At 47.7% G+C, this 12,974-nt stretch overlaps 1 protein-coding gene across 1 annotated transcript; it reads left to right on the plus strand.

The window, feature by feature from the left end:
• The first annotated feature begins 1,243 nt into the window (after positions 1-1,243).
• SPMIP8 (sperm microtubule inner protein 8) lies at positions 1,244-11,287 on the plus strand. Its single transcript, XM_077310192.1, has 8 exons — positions 1,244-1,617; positions 4,131-4,367; positions 6,659-6,720; positions 7,309-7,483; positions 9,046-9,107; positions 9,747-9,811; positions 9,905-9,937; positions 11,182-11,287. The coding sequence occupies exons 2-8, from the start codon at positions 4,145-4,147 to the stop codon at positions 11,210-11,212; spliced, it is 651 nt and encodes a 216-aa protein (XP_077166307.1). The 5' UTR covers positions 1,244-1,617; positions 4,131-4,144; the 3' UTR covers positions 11,213-11,287.
• The last annotated feature ends 1,687 nt before the right edge of the window (positions 11,288-12,974 follow it).

Raw genomic sequence — 12,974 nt, forward strand, 5'->3', positions numbered from 1 at the left:
ACAGAACCCACTCCAACAGGGTTTGCAACCCATTATTTGGATTAGGAAACACGGTTGTAGATTACCCTAGTTTTGAAACTCTGACAGGCAGTCTAGTCCAGCCTTAAAGAATCAAGAATTATTCTGGAAGAAGTTCTGATGAGTAAAATCTCAGGTCACCAAGTTTAATCCTATTTATTTATTTATATACCACCCTCCCTTGTGGCTCAGGGCAGTTACTTTCATAAACAGTGCATCGTATACAAACAAAAGGAACTAATGTCAACGTTCATCGACAGGACAGTTTACTCCGTTTTGTTTTTTTGCACTGTGGTTTTTGTTCTTTCTTTGACTGCAGATTGATGGTGGGAGTATATAATAATATATATACTGTAATAATGCATTATTCAAAGGCATGTGGAAGAACCTAGAGCAACACTGGGAAGGGAAAAGGGATCGGCTTTTCAAATTGTTTTTCTCTCGCTCGTCTTCCAGCCAAGCTAAACGAAACAGGCAAGCAACGCAAAAGCGGGGGCGCAGCACAAGCGCCGCTCCTGTATCTCAATGCCCCCCCCTGAGGGCGGGCCAGAGAAAAGCCCCGCCCCTAGCGATAGACCCGTGCGGCTGCAGACTGACGCCATTGACAGGCTCCTGGCCCCACCAATCAACATGAACGAGGGCACCGGGAGGGAACGCGCGCCTCCTTCTGACTGGCAGAGGGGACCGTGGTAGGCTGAGGCCACGCCCCGTTGCCGTGGAAACTCCACCCTAACTGTGGTTCTCCTAAGGTCCGCGGACTACAATGACCATGAGCCCATGCCAACAAGACCGATTGGCAGGGTCCGATGGTCAATGTAGTCCATGGACCTATGGAGAGCTACAGTTTGGCCACGCCTAGCTGTTTCGAGAGCGGGGCCGCTATTGCCCTGAGGGAGGACCTGTCGCGTGAAGGGCGGGGCTTAGGAACGTCTTCCTGAGTCTTGCACGAAGCGCTGCTCTCGGGGAAAGGGACATTCAGACGTGACGTTCGCTGGCGTGTAACCACGCGTCTTGCCCCCCGGCTCCCGGAGGGGAAGAACCAAAAGTGAGCCCGCTGCCGGCTGCATCCCACTGGGGAGCGAAGGCATGTCTCCCCTCGAGTGTCACAAGCACGCCGAAACACGCGCTCCCACCCTGCGGACGGAGGCTGCCCAGGAAGGGCAGAAGGAAGAGCCCGACACACGATGCGCTGTTCGGGGCGGGCACAAAATGGCCGCTGTGTGGCCCCTGCCTGCCTGCCTCTTCCCCTTCATGCCCGCCCTCCTTGGCCCCGGCGGAGAGGGGCCCGTGGCGGCCACGTCGCTCCGAGGGGACAATGGCCGCGGTCGCCTAGCGACCTCCTCCGCGCTCGCCAACCCTCAGCGAGGGGCCTGCTGCTGCCTGCTGCTGCCATGGAGAACCGGGGCGGGGGAGGAGAGAGCGAGGGAAGCAGTGCGGCGGAGGCCCGCCATGAGAAGCGAGCTGAGGGCGCGGCTCCCTGGGACTGAGGTGTTCCGCTGGGAGGCTTTCCCCAGAGCCCTGCCGAGCCGCCGGGCCCGTTTTTATCTCTGCCCATCTGCTAGGTCTCCCTTGCCCTGCTTTTCACAACAACCCTGTGAGGTAGGTCTCTCTCTCTCTCTCTGCCTGCCTGCACTGGTCAGGACTCAGGATGCCCGCTGGCCCTTCTCAGGACTTGTATGAGGGTTTTCAGCTCTTAGATCACTTTTTGACTCTGGAGGAGCCCCTGAAATAAGTGGTGCCCTGCCCCTTCAGGGAAGTGGCTGCAGAAGTAAGATACGGGAGCCAGCCAAGCAATCATTTTCCATTGTGGAGAAAGCAACAGGGGAAGCAAGGCTCTAGTAATGCCAACAGCTATCCAGAGTTTTGGGAAAGACCACTTCTGGGAGCTCTTGCATAACTTCAGGGTTCCCCAGTACCCTGGCTGGGAATCCCTGTCTGACATGGACAGCTTTTAAATCTAACTATCACAAGAAGTTAGTTACATGGAAATATACAAAAATATAAACCAAAGTACAAACAGTGTACGCAAATAGTATCATTCAAACCAGGGGTAGTCAACCTGTGGTCCTCCAGGTGTCCATGTACTACAATTCCCAGGAGCCCCTGCCCGTGTTTGCTGGCAGGGGCTCATGGGAATTGTAGTCCATGGACATTTGGAGGACCACGGGTTGACTACCTCTGATTCAAACAATGATTTGGATTGAAGCTCAGAGGCAAAAGTAGGCTCAATGGCCACTTCTTTATTTCCAAATTCTTAGGTCAAACTAAGTGGGGACCTGAGCTTCCATCAAAATCACAGTTTGAATTATACTATTTGCGTACATGGACAGTTTGTACTCAGCTTTTAAACCAGCCAGGGTGGGGGCAGGTTTGAGCAGGGTGTCAGGGTAGGCCAGAGCAAGATATTTTGTCACCCATCTCCATTTAAGTTATTCCTAGCTTGCCTTTCTCACTGAAGTTCAAGGGGGATTATGCAGGGTAAGCAGACACAACCAACAGGATGGGCATCTGCTGGTTCCCTTCCATGCTCAGCTCTGCTGGTGCTCCAGGATGCTGCAGACTTCGTCTCTGCATACTGGCCATTGACCAGAACTGAGCTCTTGGTGGTGGTGGGCAGGAGTGGTTCATTTACTCTCAGAGTCCCAAACAATATGTACTCAACCTTTAACAAAGCCTCCACATAGCTGTTGTCTCCTAAGTACCTCTGCATTGCAAAGAATGTTTGTAAATAAGATGTTCACATTCCGTTTCAATGGGGATTTTGTGATTGGTATTGCAAGCTGTTATCAAATCCGAAAAGGATAAATGTAATAGACCTGTATTAACTTGTCCTTGCTGCTTTGTTTTCGGACTTCTGCAATCAGTTTTTGCATTGTATCTGAGGAGGTGTAAGTGCACGCTAAAAGCTCATACCGTGAATAAAACTTTGTGAGCCGTTGGACTCTAAATGTGCTCAGTTTTTGCACTTTATGATATGGCAGATCATTTGTTGTTTTTTATTGCATTACTTTCTAATTTTGTTTCACTGTTTACTGTACCTGCCCTGCCCTGTTTCTGTTGGCTTTTTTAAGGTTTTGCAAACCAAAGTGAGACTCAGAACATTTCAGGAGAGTTGTATAGTTTGTCTGCAGTAGAAGATGTAGATTTGAGTCCCGTGGTATAGAAACCAGCAAACTTTGGGGGGTATAAACTTTTGAGAGTCCGTGTATCTGACAAAGAGAACTATTACTCTTGAAAGCTTATACCGTGAAAATCCTTTTGGTCTTTAAAGTGCTGCTGGACTAAAATCAAGTGATAAAGATGGGCTATAAAGTAAAGCCAGCGTGGTGTTGTTGTTAAGAGCGGTGGCCTTTAATCTGGAGAGCCGGGTTTGATTCCTAGCTCCTCCACATGGAGGCAGCTGGGTGACATTGGACTAGTCACTGTCCTGTTAGAACTCTTCTTTCTTCTACATACATAAGGAGAAGATGCTCAAAAGCCAGAGCAACCTGCCCTAAGCAATGAATTAGCAGTCAGGCCTCACCAGCCCATGTTTGGCACTGACTTTTGGGTAAAGGGAAGCAAAGGTAGGGTATGGGAGAAGGGCAGCAACTCCTTTAGGAAAGGCTCCCTTCTTCAAGTCCCCAGTCCAGATTTCCACCTTCTAAGTCTGTGGCCCCTGGAAGGGCCCTGCTGCTCCTTCCGCTTCCATCTGTGAGAAGAGGCTGCTGTAGAAGGGTGAGTTTTAGAAGGCTCCAAGGAAAGACGCTTCATCACCTCCCTTCAGCATTGGCTTCTGCAGAATGTCCCATGGAACATTGTTCAGGAGAAAATTCTGCACTGGAGGTTTCATGCCGGGCTGCAGGCTGGAGTTTTAATCGTGGCATGTTGCCCCACCTCTTCCTGCACCCACACGGGGGAGCATTTGGCCCAGTGCATCTCATCTGCCCCTGATTTGTGCTCCTGCACGGGAGTTGGGGCAGTGAAGTTCCCAGTGTGTAGGAGGAACAAGGTCCATGTACCTGGCTTGTACCAGCTCAGAAGAAGACCCTGGAATGTGTGTTAGTATAATGCATAGGTGAGGATCATCCCCTGAACTCAGAAATTTTGCAACTGCCTCTTCCTTTGGCCAGGCTAACTTTCCACAATGGCGCAAACCCTCGATTTGGTGCCGTGGCCTCAGGATGCTTCCCCTGTCTATACTTCCCCGGCGATTCTAATCCCATTGGACCCCAGGAAAACCATGTTGGCCGGAGTAAAGCACTGCCTGTATCACCCACTGCTGCCAACCCTGCGGCACATGGACAGGGATACCGTTGCCCACAAGCTTACAGATGAACACTCTCGGACGGTAACTGCCTGCTCCAAAGGTAACTGCTGTGGCCAGTTTATTGTGAGTGACTGAGAGCAAGATCAGCGTGTGGGTTGTACACAAGAGCCACCGCAAACGCTGGTTGCTTCTGTTTGTAGCGCTGAAGACTGGTCTGGGTTTGGTCTAGTAGTGCAATAATGTTTATTATTAATAATGTTTTCTGTGATGTGCCTAAAAACAAGGTACTGTACAGAACAAGGGAGCTGCATGTTATGCCCATCTACACAGACTGTGCCAAGAACCATCAAACTCTGTGTATGTTACATGCTGTCACATCGCTTCTGACTTACGGCAACCCTATGAATCAGGAACCTCCAGAATGTCCTAGCGTTAAAAGCCTTGGTCAGGTCTTGCAAACTGAAGGCTGCAGTTTCCTGCATTAGGTCAATCCATCTCCATCCAAAGTTTGGACTTCAGTAAAATATGCATAATGGCAATAATTGTCAGTGTTTTGTGAATTAAGTGATGGGAAGAGTTTTGTTTGTCCCAAACAGAGGAGCAAAATCACTCTTTAGGTGGCACTTCTTATTACTAGTTACATGTTTTCAGATAATTTAACTTTTCAAAAAAATCTGTGACACAATCAGCAGCACATTGATGTCAAGCAAAATGCTTTTAAATTGCTTAATCAACGAAACGCTGCAGCTTTGATTATAATGATTGCGACTAGGTATAATTTAAGTCCAGACTGAGCTGGTTCTTGGCACGGTCTGTGTAAGTGAACACAGCATGAAGCTCCCCTATCCGTTAAGTTGGGGCACTGGTCTGATGCAACGATACCTCCTGTGGCTGGCAGCAGTTCTCAAGGAGTTCAGGCAAGAAGGGTCTTTCTCTCCCTCTTGCTACCATAAGTTCTTGATAGCTCTTGAACTTGAGATCCACTGCATGGAAATCAGGTCCTTGTGGCACGGAGTGAGCACCCACAGGGAGCAGAAGACAATGTAGTCTTTTAGACAGAGCCAGCTTCTTTTACTCAGTCCTGAATTAAAAATGACGACTTGCAGGCAAGGTGAACTTACCTGTGTCTCACTGCAGATGCCCAGGAGTTTGTTGGAAAGCTCCCAAGTGATGCATGCAGGGTTAGCATGCCAGCTGAACCCAAACCTATAATCTCTCAAGCTTGCAGTTGGCAACCAGTTCTGAATAAGTGGTTCTATTGCCATGCACACAGGAGATTCCCTTTAAGGGCAGTGAGGGCTTCTTCTCTGTTCCAGCTACAGATGGTGAAACTGTATTTCCCAGGGAGGCATCAGAAAAGGAGGAAGAGCAGGGAAGATTGGTAGGCAGGGCCTAGGACTGTCAGTCTTCTTGAGGGCTCAAGTACAGGATTGCTTACCTACAAACTGTTGTCCAGCAACAGATACTCAGCATGAGGGATTGTTGAACTAAAGCTAGAAGCGCCTTGTATTTCCTTGGCACTGCAGTCGCTTCTTGCTGCCATGACTAAACAGGGTAAGCGTTTCTTTCTTTCTTTCTTTCTTTCTTTCTTTCTTTCTTTCTTTCTTTCTTTCTTTCAGCTTTCACCTCCTGCCACTATTGAAAACTTTAATTTTCCTAAAATATAATCTGCATATTATTTGTTGGATTTTCCTAAAGTTTGCAGATTCAAGCAATATGCATTGCTCAGAGGAGTCTAAGAGGGAAATCTCTTAGGAGGGAGAGAGAGAAAAATTAGCATCCAACAAAATAATAAAGAATTTTTTAAAAGAACAATGAGGCTAAAACTGCTAAATAAGATCTACCCATCCATTTCAATTTGGGCTCCCTTTCCTGCCCACTTTATTCAGCAAACAAAGTGCATGATAGTCTTTTTCATGGGATGTACTGAGACCAGTTCAAAGTCTCTGAACCAGTTACCAAACCATTTTTCAAAGTTAGCATCTAAACTGGAGAGTTTAAACAAACAAAAGCCCTGCTGACCTGGCGCTGAACATAAACTTAATGATTCAGCTCCCTGCTTCCAATATTTTCATTGCTCAACTTGGTACAAGGTCAGGGGTTCAGCTCTGCTGAGAAGGGCATCATATTTAAATCAGGGCAGAGAAATTCCCATGATCAAGAAGTAACAGGGAGACCCGTGCCACCTCTGCTTTCTCAGTCTTCAGCAGATACTGCCCAGGTGCACTATTTCCCCCCCTAGTAACAGCTAGAAATGTGCCTGTTCTAATTTGAATGTTGGTTTTCTGCCAGTCTACAATTCACTTTTTAGCAACACAGGCATTGCTGTTCCTTAGCGAAAGGGAAGATCTTCATATCCCTCGTTAATTCTTCTGTTGTGTTTTTCTAAAGAGGATTTTGACAATGCGACTTTCACCCTGGCTGGAGTGCCCAACCAGCGCCTGCCATCCCTGGTGAGTAGCTTCCCTTCCAACCACTAACCCATGATGCTAAATGGCTCTTCTGTGGCTTGCTGCAGCAAGTCACTACCACATTGCCACAAAGCTCGGCTGTTGCCGGTCATTTACTTCTGAAAGCAAGCAGAAAGTGCCAGGTCTTAAACCTGCCTGCGAGAAGCAATTGCCCTGATGCGGGTTCTGTTGAGGGCACAGGCAGGGCCTCGTTGCTCAGGGTGGAAGCCCCTGTGTCCTTTGTATGCATTTCTGAGCAAAGACACACGTTCTGTGGCTCGTGGCTTTCTTTCCAGTGACATGGCTTCGCACACAAGTGACTGCTTCTGAGAGAAGAAACGCCCTCAGAGGTTTCCTTCCAGCAATTGTGGCAGGTGTTGCCTTCCTATTCTGAGAGTGATCCCTAAAATGGCTTTATTTGGGGCTGATTATTGTTTTTAACCCACAAGCCACTCAAAGCATGTTTTGGGAGAGGCAGCACATAAGCTTCCTAAATAACTGAATCAAAGAATAGAGGAGACTTTTCTGTCCATACCTGAAACTCCTAAGATGCGTTACTGTAAAGCTGTCTTTCCTTGGCTTCGCTTTTAGGGGATGACGGAGTTGGGCAGAACGCTGACAGAGAAGTACAGAGCAGGGAAGATGGCTCCCCTCATGCCCAGCACGAATCGGGAAGAGTGGCCCAGCTACACGCGGGCCATGTCTGACTGGTCCCGCTTCGTCTCTACGGCCGGAGAGTTCAAACTACCCACTTTTCGTAAAAAAGGTGCAAAGGGCTATTGCTTTTCAGCACTCAGAAAGACTAACTCAGGGGTGGCCAAACTGGTTTTCTTAAACCTGCTTTTCTCTGAACTTTTTGCCAGGAGCACAGTCCAAGTACCTAAGGTAGTCTGGAAGGGAAGAAGTGCATTATCCAACGTCCCACCCAGACGGACACCGTTTCCCATGCTTCAGTCCTTTGGGACTGCCATTCCACACCCCCAGTATCACTGAAGGGCCATTTTGAGATTTAAAAAAAATACTGAAAACACTAACTATAGTGTTACAATTATTTCGTGCCACCATACTTCTGCATCACATAAACAAGGAATCCACACTGTGCTCCCGCATGTTGCACTCCCTTGCAATTTTCTCTTACTCTCCCTTTCTTGCAGTTCACCCCCCAGCCTTTGTTGCCCAAATGCCCAAGAGGGAAGGCACTGGCAAAGCACCCCATATTGAGTCTGCCATGAAAACGTTAGAGGGCGTCACCCCAAGGGTCAGACATGACCCGGTGCTTGCCCAGGGGATACCTTTACCTTTTTATGGCGAGGAGGGGGGAGGGACAGGCTTGGCTATGTTTGAGGTTGTCGTCATTCACCCAGCGCTGGCCGGCACTGTAGTCACTGAGCATACAGCACGAAGCCCTGAGCCAGTAAGTGAGCTCAATGAAGTCAGGAGGAGGATTGTGTTGGGTTCACCAGGCATCCAAAAAGATTATTTGCGGCAGCCATAGTGGAGAAAGGTCAACGGCTCATCCTTCTTAGGGCTTCAGCAAGAGACCAGGTGCAAAGATGATGAAGGGAACTAGGGACAAAGAGGCCAAGCTAGAACTGCAAGGGGTCATTTGGTGCCCTCACTTTCCAGGCCTGGATGTCAAAGGCTGCAGTCAGGATCTCTCCCTTTGCTTCAAGAGGTCTCCCTGCAGGGTATCCCTTTCCAAGGCATACTTCTACTCCTCAGCACAGAGCTGCACTGCCAGCTTGAATCACTTTCATTTAAATGGGATTATCATTCCCCAAGGAGGAGTGTGTCCTTACTTTGCCTTTTTCCAGTGGCATTTCTGCAATCTGTTCAGATTCCAGTAGCTGAGCAAAGCATTCTTCGCTGAACGGCGCTCTGTGTGTGTGTTTGTGTGTGTGTGCGCATGCTGTAATCCTCCAGTGGTTTCAGTATAATGAGATTAAAGCCAAAGTGTAAGGATCTTTTCCTGGCCCACTTATTGGATGACTGGGAGGTATTATTAGCAACAAGACGTCTTGAAGCAAACCACATCATTGTCCACTGTGGGCTCACCCTTCCTGGCTTCCTTCCTAATTTCATGGCCTCAGAATATTGAGAGGGGGAGGGATTTGGGACAAGTCTTCTGCTTCATAACATGGAAAAGCCCCTGAGTCCCATGCATGTTTTATTCCCACAGCTCCCCCTCACTATCCGAGCCTGTGTGTACCGTATCAGCTAGGACATACACCCCGGAAGTCTCTGTAGTCACATGCCCCATCAGGAGGAAGACATTAAGATCCTCTAGCTCTAGGCAAAACTCAGATCTTCTCTCTGTATTTTCCACAGTTCTTGGATTCAGCTGTTATGCTGTGAGATACTTAAAACCTGATGTCACCCAGACCTGGCGGGTAAGTGCTCCATAGCCATTGGCATGTGATGGCAGGGGAGAGAGTCCTTTGGAGCAAGTTCTCTGCAGAGAACATGTTTGCCTTGTTAAGAAGAACATATTTGTGGCTTGAGATATGCAGCACTGTGCTGACGTCCTGGCAAAAATACAATGCCTGCCAAGAGCCAGTTGCAAGGGTAGAGAGGTAGCCATGAGAGTCTATTGCAGCAAAACAAAACCAAAGTCCAGTGGCACCTTAAAAGACTAGGTGCCTTTTATTTACATATGGGATTTCATGAGTCACAGCTCATTTTTTCCCAGATATATGAAAATCACTTTCTCCATCTCTCTGCAGAAGTCAGATCTGATATATGCAAACTCATGTTGAAATGTTTGTCTTCTAAAGTGTTACTGGACTTTTGTCTTATTTTGCTAAGAAATGCCCTTTGGTGTCTTGGGAGAATAAGGAATCTGAGATCTTTTCTAAGCCTCTTGGCACCCAAGAACCAAATGAATGTCAAGACAGAAGGGCCCTTGACTCAAAGTAGTTAGACCAGTCTAAACCCATTCAAATTAAGTCACTCTGGACTAAGTAACTCAGCATAGGATTGTACTGCATGTTACTGAAAGGATCATCTTTCCACGTCTTGTTCCCTGCCAGTACTGCCTCAATCAGAATCCAAGCCTAGATATATATGGACCAAAGCCAATCCCCTACAACACAATGTAAGTATTGCCATGTGCATCTCACTCTGTCATTACTAATCCCTTGTTAACTGTCTTTCACTGAGGTGATACTTTTTTTTTTTTTTTTTGCAGGAATACTTTCAGGAGCTTTGGATCGGCACACTGGTAATTTCCACTGATAGTTTAAAAGCTGGCACAATCCCACCCTGCAAAACCAGGGAAACGAAATGAACATCTAGGTCAACTGAGACTGCCCTGGTGCATTGTGCTCAGTGGGATACGTAACCATGTTCACCATGAGCACGTCATAAACTCAGTGGAGTTTTCCCTGGGGTGAGACATCAACTGATTTTAAGGCAGGCAAGAGTCCGCTACCTGGTGATCCTGCCCTGAAAATCGTGGTTTGGAAGGTGATGTTCCCTAGAAACTCAGAGGGGGAACCTTGTTTCTTAGATGTTCTTCCCAGATAGCAGATGGCACAGCAAGAGGCATTTTCTGCCAGTATGAATATCCTAGACAAAGAACAGCCCTTCTGTGTCACTTTTAAAGAGCGTCAGAAGGGCAGCGGCTGTAGAATGTGCAACATATGCTGGGTTATCATGTGGTTTGAAGCTCTGCCCTGGTTCGGCCTCACTTGGAGTACTGTGTTCAGTTTTGAGCACCCAAGCTGATGAGGAATATAGACAAACTGGAGCATGTCCAGAGGAGGGCAAGAAAGATGGTGAGGGGTTTGGAGACCGAGACGTATGAAGAAAGGTTGGGGGAGCTTGGTCTGTTTAGCGTAGAGAGGAGACGACTGAGAGGGGATCTGATAACCATCTTCAAGTATTTAAAAGGCTGCCATGTAGAGGAAGGAGCAGAGTTGTTCTCTCTTGCCCCGGAGGGTCAGACAACCAATGGGATGAAATTAATTCAAAAGAAATTCCGTCTCAACATCTGGAAGACGTTCCTGGCAGTTAGAGCGGTTTTTCAGTGGAACAGGCTTCCTTGGGAGGTGGTGGGTTCTCCATCTTTGGTAATTTTTAAACAGAGGCTGGATAGCCATCTGATAGAGAGGCTGATTCTGTGAAGGGTCAAGGAGTTGGCAGGTTACAGTGGATGAGCGATAGGGTTGTCCTTCATAGTGCAGAGGGTTGGACTAGATGACCTATGAGGTCCCTTCCAACTCTATGATTCTAAAGCCGGTCTTCTCGGTGTACTGAGGCAATGGCTGAATAGTACAGCCTCAGCTTCCAACCATCTTAGCAAAAGTTCTAAACTTTCCAAACATGCTTTTTACATGCCTCTTCTAAGTTAGCTAAGGGCTTGGAAAGTGGCCCCAAATCTTAAATTGGAAAAGGTTGGAAAGCAGGGAGGGCTTGAAAAGGGCCCGTTTGATTTACCCAGCTGTCTTGTCTCTTCCTTTCTAGCCGTTCCCATTACCTCCAGCCCTGGCGCTAGGACACGGCTTCTGCAGCCAAGGAAACCTTCTGATGCATCTGAACATCGACAAAAAATAAATAAATAAATGCATTAGCTGCCTCAGCAAAGGTGCAGATAAGGCCACTAAAATAGGCACTAAAAGAAAGTGGGGGGAGGGGGAGGAGATGGCAGGTATTCCTGGCCATCTCTGTGCAGTGACAAGAGGAAAAACACAGGATGGTCTCAGTGGCAGGTGGCCTTAGCACTGAAACAGACAACTAAGATGTCAAAGCCAGCACTGACTCGGTTGACATCATGGTCCCTACATGACGGAGCTCAGCATCCTGGGGTAAACAAAAGATCCTGGCCTACCGACAACAGTTGTGTCTGCCATTTTGAACTGAGTTGGTCCTTCTCAGCAGTTTCTCTGTTCCCCTCAGGCTTGTTTCTTCACCGTGCTTGCATGTGACAAATCGGGGTGTATCTCTCCCTACCCCTTCAGAGCATGCCAAGCTGGAGATCCTCACACATGCTGGAAGATATACTGCATGTGTTGCAAAACTGCACTTCCGCGGTTGTGTGTTTTTGCAAGATAAAAGCCACCTTGCCTTTCTGGAGCCCTGTCCCCTCACCTTGCCTTCCTTCCTTTGCAAACGTGTTTTTGTGGACAGAAAGGCTGGATAAAAGTCACCTAATAATAGGTTTCCATTTGCTACATCAACTAGCGCAGGGTTAGTCAAACTGCGGCCCTCCAGATGTCCATGGACTACAATTCCCAGGAGCCCTTGCCAGCATTCGCTGGCGAATGCTGGCAAGGGCTCCTGGGAATTGTAGTCCATGGACATCTGGAGGGCCGCAGTTTGACTACCCCTGAACTAGCGACATGCTTTTCAGACAGCCATCACTAGAATCCTTTCAGCTTTTAAGTACCAAGCCACTGAGAAGACATATTCTCATTCTGATCTCAAACCGTACTGGTCAGCAGGAAGATTCACTAACATTTCTGTAAAATTCTGAGATAGTTTAAGAGCTCCTCCAGGAAGAAATACCAGGGCTAATCTCACTCACTCACACAGAGGTTTGGGCCTGGGACAATCCAGCTTTTATCCCAATGTTCCCTGCTTTTGATGGCATCCTTCCTCCAGCCGATCCTCAATCCCACCCGCTGTTTAGCCTCCCCAGTTGGGGTGAAAAAAGGATTCGTTCCAGCAATAGCCTTTGGATAGATTGGCAATCACAGCAGGCATTTGAAAGCCATTGCATCTACCACCTTTGCATTTCCGAAACACCCTCCATGCTTAATTCTGTGCTTGTATTTGTTTTTACTATTAAATATTTATGATTGCTATTTTTTCTGGGCTTTGTTATTGTTCCCTCTTCCCTATACACATGCATGTGCACACACATGCAATTCCTAAGCATGACACTCAGCTGTTCCTGTGTTTCACAGTGGACTTCAGGAGAGAATGGGCCAAAGGCATCCAATTTCATTCCTCTGCTCCACATAACTACCTCTCATAAAACTCAGCTGGAGTTCCTGCCTGCTTTGTCAAAAAATGCAAAGTTGGAGTAGATACATGGATTTTTGGTGCAGGTTCTAGAATTTGTGTGAAGAGGTGAGAAAGACCATGCCCCCCTTCCCCCGAAGTGGTGGCTAAGTCAGATTTCATTTAAAATAGAGCATTAGGGGCAAATATGGTTGCCTGAAGAACCAAGGAAAACCCAATGACTTTGGCTGCCAGGCCACTCATATCCTCCTTGCGGCAGAGCTCAATTATCTGGGTCTAGGATGCATATGAAC

Source organism: Paroedura picta, chromosome 14 (genome assembly GCF_049243985.1).
Source record: "Paroedura picta isolate Pp20150507F chromosome 14, Ppicta_v3.0, whole genome shotgun sequence".
NCBI lineage: Eukaryota > Metazoa > Chordata > Lepidosauria > Squamata > Gekkonidae > Paroedura > Paroedura picta.

Coding starts and splice junctions, on each gene's coding strand:
- SPMIP8 (XM_077310192.1), top strand. CDS start 4,145: ATGGCGCAAACCCTCGATTTGGTGCCGTGGCCTCAGGATGCTTCCCCT. Junction 4,368..6,658: donor GGTAACTGCCTGCTCCAAAG/GTAACTGCTGTG, acceptor GTTTTTCTAAAG/AGGATTTTGACAATGCGACT. Junction 9,812..9,904: donor CCAATCCCCTACAACACAAT/GTAAGTATTGCC, acceptor TTTTTTTTGCAG/GAATACTTTCAGGAGCTTTG.